This window comes from Stylophora pistillata, chromosome 8 (assembly GCF_964205215.1).
Source record: "Stylophora pistillata chromosome 8, jaStyPist1.2, whole genome shotgun sequence".
In the NCBI taxonomy this organism is placed as follows: Eukaryota; Metazoa; Cnidaria; class Anthozoa; order Scleractinia; family Pocilloporidae; genus Stylophora; species Stylophora pistillata.
In genome coordinates, this window is record NC_142526.1 from 13071041 (window position 1) to 13083813 (window position 12773).

Sequence of the window (12773 nt, forward strand, 5' to 3'; positions counted from 1 at the left end):
TTATTTCCCCGGCGTTTGTCTGGGTCCAGCTAAAGTTTAGTGAAGAGAACATTTACGAAGAGGTAAAAACGCTTTGAAGTCTTTGTCGTAAGGATGAGTGTGCGGACCGGTAAAGGTAAAGGAAAAATTATAACACTGTACTACAGATCTGTTTCGAAAGGGCCTGGTGGTCCTCTCTTGTTAGGTGCATGGAATAATGACTATAGCGAAAGTAGTCTGGTGGGGTCTGGTGGTTCAATATTACGCTTTTATCGCTTACGTGCCCTGGCACGTACGGTTAGGCCTAAATCCGAGGAGCACTAATGACGAGTTTCTAGGTCGGGCGATTATGGAAATTGTCGGCTATTCCAATATGACGGACTGCCTGGCGGACTATTCCAATAATACCATTTGCCATTTGACAACAGTCAAGAGACACGATTGAATCAGATTTGAACATTGTTACATACTTCATACTTGTAAATAATACATTGTAGAGGTTATATGAAGGGAAATTTCGCTTAAAAAAAAATGGTATAGCTGTTCCCTTCATCCTCGTCGATCTCAAGTTTCTTGTTCGATTCAGCAGAGTTTTAGCTCAACAGTCTTAGCACAGTAGCCGCAAGGACCTACGCTCACAACGGTAAACAAAACTCATGAATAGAATCGCCACTATAAATTCCTCTTCATCGTGCTACTGGTTAGAAAGATCCCCAAGATGAAATTTCTCTCGTCTTGCACCTCTAGCTGGTAGGATCTCGGGAGGCTTAGAAAGTACTATTGGCTAGAGGTACAACCTCGATATTTAGTCGACTTTGCACAATTTTTCAGAACGGTTTTCTTCACTTTTCGCTTTTTTGCACGTTTTGGATAATTTTCTTTTTAATGTTTATTAAAATGTAATTATAGTGATACACGTTTATCCTAGAATTTTATGTTTAACTCAAAATTTCATTTCACTCTCATTTGTGTCTTTAAGTGTAAACTATTGCTTTTCATCTCCTTTTGCACCAGATCCTTTCTCTAAATTGCCAGTGGTTAACCCAAGAGCGAGAGAACATGAGGGAGCCATTCCAAAAACTAAACAGCGGCAGCCTCCAGAAAGCACTGTGAAGCCTGATGTTAGGGAGGAAATATCGATCGGTGAACCCATTGGTAGTCAGCCTGATTTTGATCTCCTTTCCTCGTTATGGGGAGATTTTGGTGGGGAATGTCCTAAATCTAATCTCCACCCTCTAGGGTCAAGTGAAAGCGCTGTGCACAATGCTGCTGGTGGTGATGTACAAAATGAAAGTCATGTTACTGGGTTCTTCTCAGGAGAATGTGACCCTCACTCTCAGATGACATCATTATCCACAACTCCAGAGCACACACCTGTCGTACATGCCTCTACTGATGTACCTGTGGTTGGAAAAACTGAACATCGCTGTGTGTCGCTGACAAGCCTCTCGGCTAGACCCACTACAATTGGTGCTCCTGTAGGAGTAGTGATAATACATTGTAATAACAGGCTAAACCAGAATGACCCAGTGGAAGTGGATTTTGTCCCAGAAAAAGGGGAAGAAACTAGCAGGCCTGTAGAACATTGTGATGCCACAGAAAATAATGGTTGTATGGAAGAATTACTACAGGTAAGAAGGTGCTGTTGTGCTTATGTAATCATTTAATAATTATTGAAAGAAGAACATGCCAATTGAGCCATGAGGCTTTTGTCTGGATTTCAGGAATTAAATTTTACAGTGTGTGAGTTTTAAGACTTAATTACCCCATTCACACCAAAGCTTAAACATGTTTGAAAGCTGTTTTGTGAAAGACTGTTTAAAATGATTTCTTCGTAGAAGCTGTGTAATCAGATGTTTGTTGACCTCAAATTTAGCATACCTATTGAAAATTTAAGGTAGTGATGACGTGAAACATTATGGAAAAGTCAGTTTTTCAGTTCTCTGTTTTAATTTTCATTCAGGTTAATCTGGTTTATGTGCAAATGATTTGTTGGTGTGAATAGGACCAGGTTCATACACAAGTCATGTTACTTCTAGGGATTCACATTTTATCCATTGGTTGTTTTTCTGGGAGCCTGAGTGTTAAACTTACTGGGTTGTTTTAGATGCAAAATTATATATTCAGACAGGTAGCATTTAGCTTATTGTCTGACTGTACCTGAATGGGATTCAGTAGTGGGATTCAGTAGATGAGATATTTTTACCAGTAGTGAACATGGAACTTTTAGCAGTGTGGGTTTTAAAACTCTTATCATAAAATAGCTGGAATTATTAAAAACTGGATCATTGGATAATGCAATTCAAGACTTTTCATTGGCTTAGCCATTATGGTATATCAGCCAATATACCATAAACTACGATATGGTAAGCGTATGCATAAGCTTAAAATTGAAAGGGAGCTAAAAATTTAATAAAATTGAATAATTTAATGTAGCGTTTTTATAAAACAATTATTCCACTCGCGTTTGTTGGATATGAGATGTTTATAGCCAACTCGGCGTTACGCGCCTCGTTGGCTATCTATCATCTCATATCCAACGCGCGCTCGTGGAATAATTGTTAATTAGTATATACTAAAACAGTGGATAGCATTGAAGGCACGCTCTGATTGACAAGTCAAACTCTGAATATCCTTTGCTATATACCTCCGAGCAACTCAGGAAAAAATGGCATCCCGGTTTGCATCCGTGACAAGCAAAGAAATCACTCAAATCAATTTTTGGTGGTGTATATTATCTCACTGTTATAGTATATACTAAAACACAACTATTCACCTCAGTGTCGGTGGTTAGCGGTGGATATTTACCTTGCTGCTTCGTGGCTCAGTAAATATCCACCACTAACCATCTCCACTTTGGTGAATAGTTGTTAATTAACACAAAGAAGTCCTTGGGTTTCACCGAAAACTTGAAAGGTTTTCACATTACAGTTAAACCATACGATTAGTAAACCATAATTTGTTATTTTTCAGATGGTTGCAATTCTCAAACTTAGTCAGTATCATTGTAATTTTTATTTCAGGAATTAGAATCCTCAATGAAAGATAACCTGTTTTTGACAAGGGTAAGTTAGCAATCTCAGTAGGCAATTTTTAAATCTTCCATGATTGCAGTATTAATTGAATATACATGGCATGATCCAAACTGTTCTATTATCTTTCTTGATATTTACCATTACCAAATGAACAAAGACAGAATCCAGATAACATGCCTGAACCTTACTCAAAGTAATTATTGAAGCTTCAAATAGTTGCAATTCCTTTTTCCCGAGTGTTTGGATGAAGCTGTGTATGCCCAGTGTCAAAGAGATATAAAATATTCTCTTAACCCTTTAACTCCAATGAGTGACCAATTCAGAACTTCTCCTTACAATATCAATACCATATCAAGCAGACAAGTGACGAGAACAAAGAAAAATATCAATTAGGGGATAGTCAGTTGAGCCCAAAACCAACTTCTCTAAACAAACATTATAAGAATTGTAAGGCAGACAGTAAGAAGAATTATTAATAAGATCTTTGGAATGGAAGGGTTACAGTGTTTGTACGGTACCTTTTCATCATCATCATCATCATCAGGGCTAAATTCACTCCTGGCAGAGTAACCCCTCCCTGGAATGATCCACAAGTATCTGACTTTAGCCAATCTCGACCATGCAGGTCCCAGCTGTCTGGTGAGATCATCCCTCTATCGTGTTTTTGGACGACCTCATAGTTAAACAATGTGAAACATAATATGTGATGATAATTAACAGACTCTAGAGCCCAACATAAAATGATCTTATTTTGAATTGCCAAACTTGATATTTCAATTATCTTCTCTAAAAATTGCGAGAAAAGGAGTCCGTTTGCATTACTCTTTGAGGAGATCTGTTCCAGTGTGGGCAAACTTTTAGGGTATGCTAAGAGTAAAGAGTTGAAAGGGCTAGGTGGAGCTATTAAAGGCAATTTTTTAATGCTTTTTATGCTTAGACTCATTGTCATGGCCAAGTAATTGATGTAAACTCCAGAAGGGAGGTGAAAAGTGTCTTCACTGGTTTGAAATATCTCTGACCTTAAAATGGTTTAGCATTGGGTACTAATATTCTAATGTGTTACTGTATTTGTTTTCAATATATATTACCACCTGTGGCTTGTGTATACTCTGTTAATTATAATTGGTTTGTTCTAGGAATCCAGGCTGCAGTGTACCCATCTACAGGCTGCAAAAGATTGTTTGCAGGTGGAAAATGAAGAGGTATGGGCCAAAGCATTTTGCAATCAAGCAGAAAGACCATTTGTGTAGATCTTTAATTAGCAGATCCTTAAATGACCTTTTGGTGCTCAGTTGAGGAACATTCAATTTCTTCTGAAAATCCTTTAATTTTTTTTTTAGTTCAGGACTGAATATCAATAAGAGCAACTGTCTAAAGTTAAGGTGAAGGTGAAGTTTGCTAACTTGACAACTATTATTTCTTTCCTTTTAGTTGATGAGCTGTTTGGAAGAACAGAAGGTGTTAAATAGGATACTTGAGGTAGTTTACACTTTGATTACTTCTGATCAGTATTGTGCTCTTTATATTGTTCACTGAAGCAAGACATGTGAATATAGGAGTTGACTTATCACAACCCTTTTAAGGAGAAGCCGAGTTCCTCACAGGGACCAATAAATGACTTTTGTAGTATTTGCCAACATATGATTGAATTTTTTATGTGTTTACATTTATTTGTTTTTTAGTTTTGTTGGTGTTTTTGGGTTGGCTAATCACAGCTCAGGGAGTGCCTGGCAAAATATTTGTACTAGTAACGTGTATCTTCAATGCATATTTGTTTCACAAGAAACATTTTAGCAGGGTTGGGGGAGGGGGCAATTTCTCCCTTGACATGTCATTCCTTGTGGTTCTCTGTTCTTCTTTTCCCTATTTAACTGTACAGAAGTGGTAGCACTCTAAAAACTCTCCACAACTCTCAAAACTATCCAAAATTAAATGTGTTGGTATTAATTGCTTCAGGAGAATCACTTGATGCGGTTGTTTCTGGCCACAAAGTCAAGGTCGGAAGCAAGGAGAGTAGCTGATGTTGCTTCTGGTGGAAGCAGTGCAGCTATTGAGGAGGACAATGCATCAGATAATAACAGTGTAAGAGCAATTCTAAACTGTGCGGTAATTAAATTCATAGCTCTGGTGCTTAAATGGTGGCATTTGCCATCAAAGCGGCTGGTGTTACACAATATCCATACTGTTTGGCGTTACCATATTTTATTTGGTACTTTAAAATTTGGCATCTTATTGATACCGATGCTGATATTGGTGGGAGCTTGTTGTTAGATTAAACCAATAGCATCTTTAATTTTAATAAGGGAGGTTATGTATCCATATTAAACCTTTGTATGCAGCTGCATTAATTTAGAGATTTTTCACCAAATTTCAAATTTCACCAAATCCTTTTTTAAAACGTCTGTTCATCCTCACTTTGGCTAAATTTTACAATTATTTTGTCTTTTTATGCTGACTTCACTACAGCAGCATTTGCTGAATTAATGAGTCAAAATATATAAGCCAATAAGTTTGCTTCTCAAGAATCTATAGTCTTTATGATTAAAATCAAATAGCCATTAATGTCTTATTTCCAAACAAATAATTTTGAGATTTTGAATTTTTTTGTTTTTTCCCTTAATAAGGAGGAGTTTGAAACAGATGTCAATGAACAGCCAGGACCATTTCCCCAAGAGTCAGGTAAATTTTCAGCAGCTATAGGGGATTAAATGTAAAAAGAGTTAAAAAATTCTGATTCAAGATCTCAAATTTTCCAAACTACTAGTTGTTATTATTTAGGATAACAGTGACATTATTTTTTCTAATCTGTTGAAGTTTTGATTTGTCCAAAATGAGAAAAACAGTTGCTCTATAGGTCCAACACAAACAAGAGAAATTTGATGGTGACTTCACTTTAGTGGTTTCTCTGACATATTATGATCAGGGCTATTGTTATTATTCCCTAAGGATTGAATGATAACCCATTAATTGCAGATTACTCCTCTGCATTTTGCTTAATAGGTTCCCCTGAGCTTGCTTAAGTGCGAGGCTCTGGAAAAACCAGTAGTGTGCCTATATCTACTGAAAGGTTTTGTTACACATGTGAAACATTGAGAGAAGTTTAAAATTTACTTATTTGGTGTTTTTACTTACTCAGAAGATTCCAGTGATGACATGTTCTATGACGCACGCGATGACTGGTTCATGTGAATGCAACATAGAATGCCATATTTGCTTCAGATGGAAGTTTATTGGCTGAGGAAATTAGTGAATATATACATTGGTTATCACTTGTATAGTAAATAGACCTTTAGATCAAAGAACCAGGACTAGGACCAGTTTTGGCCACATGCCCACTGGCACTACAGACTTGTCCTCGACCTGGTATGCATCAAAATGGCAACATTTAGATCGTAAACAACCAGTGCTAGTGCAAGTTTTGTAGTTTTCAAGCTGCTTTCTCCCTGATTTGACCATGTTTTCGAAGAAAAATACACTTGTTGTAACAATGATGTTATATCGTGATGATGTATTTCAAGAGGAGGACATTATACAGATCATCATGGACCAAAATTGGAAGAATCCATTGATTCCTTGCTGGAAGTACAACCATGTAGAGGCAACACTTGGAGAGATGAGTGAGGCAGAGTTGAAGGCAGAGTTTAGATTTGGAAGTTGTGAGATCAATCTTCTGTATGAGGCTCTGAGGATCCCTGAATCATTCACATCTACCAACAGAACTGTTGCCACTGGCCTGGAAGGGCTGTTCATGTTTTTAAAGTGCTTCGCTTATCCATGTCATCTTGGTGATATGATCCCTTGGTTTGGCCGCTCAATCCCCGAGTTAAGTCTGATTCTCTCTGAGGTAACATAGTTCATTGTTAGCACCCATGGCCATCTCCTTCAAGACATGTACCAGCCCTGGTTATGACTAGCTCAACTGGATTTGTTTGCCCAGGTGATCAGTCAGAAAGTACTGGACAACTGCTGGGGATTTGTAGATGGTATGGTTAGACCTACTTGTCACCCTGGGGAGCACCAAAAGGTCATGTACAATGCTCATAAGCGAGTACATGGCCTAAAGCTCCAGCCTGTTGTGGCTCCAAATGGCCTCAAAGCTAATTTTTTTGGTCCAGTTGGTGAGTATTGTGTTTGTGGTATAGGAATTCATCATATATATTTTTTTCAATGAACAACAAGACTATAATCTTGTGTCCATAATCAACATGTGACCCTGAAATAATTTTACCCAGTATAATAATGGATTAGACAAAATAAGTCTTTGATGGTAGATTCAAGAAAATACTCTGTACTAATGAAGGGAGCTGAAATTTTTATCATTGTGTTTTTCATTTAAAAAAAAAAAAAACAGCTAGATCCATGGACAGAAGTCATTCTTCCTCTTAAACAGTGTGGTGTAAATGCTGGACTAAACCAACTTTGAATGAGCAAAATAGAGATAACATTCATGGTGGGAGATAAAAAAGAAAATATTTTGAAAATTCTCCAAAATTTTAGCAACAATTAGTAAACACAAAAGCAGCTAAAATGCTGTAAGTCTTCTGCAAAATGTAGGAGCTAAGTTATTTATTTATTTTTGTTCCATATTGCCAATTATAATTATAAATGAAATACATTGTAAAATTGGCCCCTATGAGCTATAATTGTTAAGTCATGCTCTCTAAGGTTATAAATAATAGTAAATAAATGTAGTTGATGTTATTGGGCATACACATTGGAATCATTTTGACCCTTGCTACACTCTGAACTAAAATATATTTAGGCCCACAAGCATCAGCTGTATGATTTATATCATCTAAGTTGGTTTCAAGCTGTTTTTTTTTTTGCCTTGTAGAGGGTAAGAGGCATGATTCAAGAATGCTTCACACGTCTGGTTTGCTTTTTCGACTCCAACAACACTCACACGATGAGGCACGGCAGCCACTCTGCATTTACGGTGACCAAGCATACCCCTTAGAGTCCATCTTCAAGCACCTCGTAGGCATGCCCACTTCATGGCAGATCAAGAGGTGTTTAATTCCTCAATGAGCAAAGTTTGCTCAGCTGTTGAATGGGTTTTTGAAGACAATCTTTCATATTTTGCTTTCCTGGACTTCAAAAAAAATCTAAAGATGGTCCTTGGTCCAGTTGGCACCATGTACTTTGCCTGTGCTCTTGTTCAGAATGCTCACACTTGTTTGTACAGTTCTGTGTCCAGCTCCCTTTTTGACCAGCCACCAATCATCTAACAGTACTTTCAACTTTTTACTTTTATTACACATGCAATTGATCAAGTGTAAAGGAAATTCATCTGTGTGCAGTTTTGTCAAAATCAGATATGCAGTCGAAAAATAGCCATCTAATTATTGGTACATCATTTGTATTGTTTACTGCAGATTTCTTATCCTGATAGCAAAACCACAAACCAGAATGACGTAGTCATTAATTACTGCAGGGCATACTAAGTGCTAGAATTTTATCAGGTTTAAATTTTTGCTTGTCATATTTTAAATAAATAGTAACATGACACCTTAAAGAGTGGAAAATAAAAATAGAAAACTACTGAAACTGCAGTGAATGAGATATTTGGTGTTCAAAGCATGACTTTGAGAATTCCCAATTTAAATCTGTACTTCCCTGTATTTTAAAATCTGTACTTTATTGAAGTTTTTTTTTGTGAACTCAAACTGACAGCCATTCAGAAGAAGTCTATTCTTTAATGTAGATCTAAGACCTGTAGTATGTCATCATTATGTCTATTCTTGCTATAAAAAGCCAGCTCTGGTTGGCTTTTATTGCACAACAATGATCACTTCAGACATGCACAGATGTATATACATGGGGAAATACAGATGTAAATTGGCAACTGTTCTGTGACTCACTAGCTACTGGGAGGCCATATATTGTACAGTTTTTAGCATTTTAGACAATGTGCTTATCATAGCCATATTCATGGTTTGTCGTTGCTGCTGCTACTGCAGCAAATGCATCTGCTGCCTTTACTGCAACAATAAGGCATGAAACTGTTCTTGCTGCTTGAGCTCATTTGCCTAGATCTCCATATCTCGTTTCTTCTCCTCTCTGTGGGTTAGTTATTCTTTGTTCCATTATCTCAACCAGACTTCTTTGAGACTTTCTCCTGAAGGGCCCTGGCTCGTCTTTACCACTGTCAGCATCTTTGACCTTTCTTTTCCTCTTCACACTCAACCTTTCAGTGGCCTTTCTCCTCATTTCTTCTGCTACTGCCTTCTCATCATTCACTTTCTCTTCCCTCCTTCTCCCAGTCAAGTATCAGCTTCTGGTAATCTTTCAATAGCTGCTGATTCTCATTATACTTCAAATCAACTCCACTGTATCTCTTCCCCTTCTTTTCTTTCTTCATATAGTTTGGTGAACCTCTTTGTTATTGATTGTTTTGTCACTTTCATTCGCCCATTGACCAGATTTTTCAAGATCTTGTCCCATGATGAACCCCTTTCCTTAGAGCCAAGGGCATGCTGGTCTGGCTGCTCTAGTACCACCTCTTTTGGTAAAGCGGTTTCATGCTGTGCCTTAAAGATGGAGAGCTCTCTTTTCTACAAGAATAAAAGGATGCAATGTATAATCATACATATGGCACGATCCTCGCAGTAGATAGCGCTATTTAAGCAATAGCGAAAATCAGACCTGAAAAAAATCAGGCCTGTACAGGATTCGAACCACTGACCCCTGCGATACTAGTGCAGCGCTCTACCAAGTGAGCTAACAAGCCGACTGGGAGCAGGCCGTTAAGTTGATTTGTAATAAACCCGTGAAAGTGATAAATCAGATACAATGAAATATATGAAGTTCATATATTTTGAACTGTGGTATATTTAGATACATATGGCACGATCCTCGCAGTAGATAGCACTATTTAAGCAATAGCGAAAATCAGACCTGAAAAAAATCAGGCCTGTAGGGGATTCGAACCACTGACCTCTGCGATACTATTGCAGCGCTCTACTAAGTCAGTGGTTCGAATCCCGTACAGGCCTGATTTTTTTCAGGTCTGATTTTTGCTATTGCCCTCAATTGGTAGATCGCTGCACTAGTATCGCAGAGGTCAGTGGTTCGAATCCCGCACAGGCCTGATTTTTTTCAGGTCTGATTTTCACTATTGCTTAAATAGCGCTATCTGCTGCGAGGATACTCTGAACTTCATATATTTCATTGTATCTGATTTATCACTTTCACAGGTTTATTACGAATCAACTTAACGGCCTGCTCCCAGTTGGCTTGTTAGCCCAATTGGTAGAGCGCTGCACTAGTATCACAGAGGTCAGTGGTTCGAATCCCGTACAGGCCTGATTTTTTTCAGGTCTGATTTTCGCTATTGCTTAAATAGCATTATCTACTGCGAGGATCGTGCCATATGTATCTAATACCGCAGTTCAAAATATATGAACTTCATATCTTTCATTGTATCCAATGTATAATCACTTAGATTGTAGCAGCAATTGTTTTGATAGAACACATAAGAGATGTAAAATTCAGCTCAATGCCTTTCCTCTAGATTTGAGGGGAAAACATTGATGTTGAATGTGCAGCTTTCGAACTTTTTGAATATGGGCTCAAAAAAAGGACAAAAACAAGAGAAACTTTCTTTCAATTCTTTATTTTTCTCTTGGCAAGATCTGTACTTTTTTTTTTATTGATGTGTTTGTTGAGTTGTGGTAAAAACAGTAGGTTGCTAAAAGCATAGATAATTGTTATTTAGTTCTCATTAACCAAGCAGGAGGTCAGTGACGATCAAAAAGGAGGGGAAAGGGGTGGGGCAGTGAATATTACTTTTTACCTTTCTCCACCCCTGCCCCCACAGTCCACTTTAGCTCCAAATCAAACATGGCCCATTTAATAAACGATTGCAAGCTTCTCACCAAGACTCCTGCACTGTAGGCTAACTGGCTACAGAAATGAAATGTAAATTGAGACAGAAGCTGTTGAGCAGTTAGACCCATCACCTAACCACCTAGAGAGAGGTAAACCATCAGCAGTTGTGTGAATAAATGTCAACAGCATAATACAAACATTTTCAAATCCAAACAGGGGGTTTTCCAAACCATTAAATTTAATTATTCCAGGCGACCCTGATAAACATTTCCCCAATCAATCAAATAAATGGTATGCTCAAATATAGACATCAGTTCTCTCCCCTTGTCCTTATTTGTACAACATGGAACAATAAGTAGGAGTGTTACCACTCTTCCTGGATGGAATGAAAGTCCATCATAGGTAACCTTCCAGTGTTTTGTACAGTTTCCTTTACCATTTATACCTTAACATAAGTGTGAATTTTCTCCACACTGTTCTCTATACATGTCCTAAGGCGCTCACAAGGGGAATTGGCTTAACAATGAAAATCTTTTTTAAGTGAATGATCATTTCCTTCATTATTATGACCTTACTGTTTGATTCAGGGGTGATGTTGTTTAACAATTGGTTCATGCTTTAGCGTGCACTATCGAGTTATGGAGCATGCGGGAAGTTTGGAGAGCACGAAAGAAGCGTAAGAGTTGCCCGAGGCAATAGCCGAGGGCAACTCTAGCTTCTTGAGTGCTCTCCAAACTTCCCATGTGCTCCATAACTCGATAGTGCACAGGTGAAAGCATGAACCAATTGTTTTAGAACATAGCCAGTGGAATTGTGCATCAAATCCGACGCGAAAAATGGACAACAATATCAGTTGAAGCGAATCGTGACCGCGCTGATGCCGAGTCTCCTTTTCCTTTGTTTTTCTCTTTTTCTGCCTCATTTAAGAACTCAAACCCAAGGGAAAAGGTCGAAACATTGTCTTCGTTTTCGGACTAGTAGGCCGAGTTTCTGTTTGTATCCATTATTGTCGCGAAATATATTATTTTTCCCCGCGCTAACAATGGCCGCTCGTGCGAAAAGAAAAATTTCTGGCGAAGTCGGATTTGCTGACGCTATCAGCGTGCACAATCGGGATTTTGAGCCCGCTCACGTATGATGAATTTGATTGCGCGACTCTGCTAGCTATGTTCTAAAAGATGTTAGATGCAAGTCAGTCTAAGGGGTCGTAAGGTTAAAGTTCACTCCAGTATGAATTTGCAATAATACTAAATTAATAAATAGAACATGTAATTATCTTCTGGAATGTGATATTGAACACAAACAACCTTATATAAACTAAGTTTCTCTCTTTGATGGGTTAAGAGTGAAGATACATTAGATTTTTTTTGGTCACTACTTGGGGCTCACTGTCATGGCGGATAGTAAGCAGTTCTTGGATGAGGTTGAGCATGATATCGTGAGCCTTATGGTCTGAGTTATCTGCTAATGCCAAAGGCCGAGGAAGACTACTGGTATACAGACACAAGGCTTAATAATTCATGATATCATACAAAAACCAAATTGAATATTAGTCTTGTTTTATGATACATTTTTTCTACAATTTTCAGAAGAAAACAACTCTCTGGGTTTGAAAAAGTTTGAGAACACTCCATCAATAAGCAGCTTGGAAACTTAGCAGACTTTGAACTCAAAATGATTCCCCTATGTCTGCTGCAGAAGTACAATCGGCCATCCATGACCGTACTCAACAATTCCTAGCCATCCTTGGCCGGACTTAAATATAATCAAGCATCTTTAACCGTACTTAAGATTAACCAGTACGAGACCACTGTGTAATTAAGTACTTATACTTGCCCACTACTAGCTACTGAGTGCCAACAAGAAGAAGTTAGCCGTTTGGAATGACTCTTCTTGTGTTTATTTAATTTATTTTTTTAATTTAATTTA

General features: G+C 37.9%; 1 protein-coding gene and 1 pseudogene across 4 annotated transcripts in view; one reads left to right on the forward strand and one right to left on the reverse strand.

The window, feature by feature from the left end:
* Positions 1-8566, forward strand: LOC111340038 (uncharacterized). 3 transcript variants are annotated; one of them, XM_022946809.2, is made up of 9 exons: positions 4-115; positions 994-1610; positions 3003-3044; positions 4151-4216; positions 4446-4493; positions 4971-5096; positions 5639-5693; positions 6151-7132; positions 7849-8566. In XM_022946809.2, the coding sequence occupies exons 1-8, from the start codon at positions 94-96 to the stop codon at positions 6201-6203; spliced, it is 1029 nt and encodes a 342-aa protein (XP_022802544.2). In that variant the 5' UTR covers positions 4-93; the 3' UTR covers positions 6204-7132; positions 7849-8566. The 3 variants fall into 3 exon arrangements, with proteins under 3 accessions (XP_088585651.1, XP_022802544.2, XP_088585652.1); XM_088729525.1 differs by lacking the exon at positions 7849-8566 and having other exon boundaries at positions 1-115; positions 6154-6611; XM_088729526.1 differs by lacking the exons at positions 3003-3044; positions 7849-8566 and having other exon boundaries at positions 6151-6611.
* LOC111340039 (uncharacterized) overlaps positions 7466-12773 on the reverse strand; it is a 9022-nt pseudogene continuing 3714 nt past the window's right edge. Inside the window, exons 2-3 of the transcript XR_002695718.2 lie at positions 10892-10983; positions 7466-9568 (exon numbers count right to left, since the gene is read on the reverse strand). The product of XR_002695718.2 is annotated as an uncharacterized LOC111340039 (transcript). The remainder of the gene's footprint in view (positions 9569-10891; positions 10984-12773) is intronic.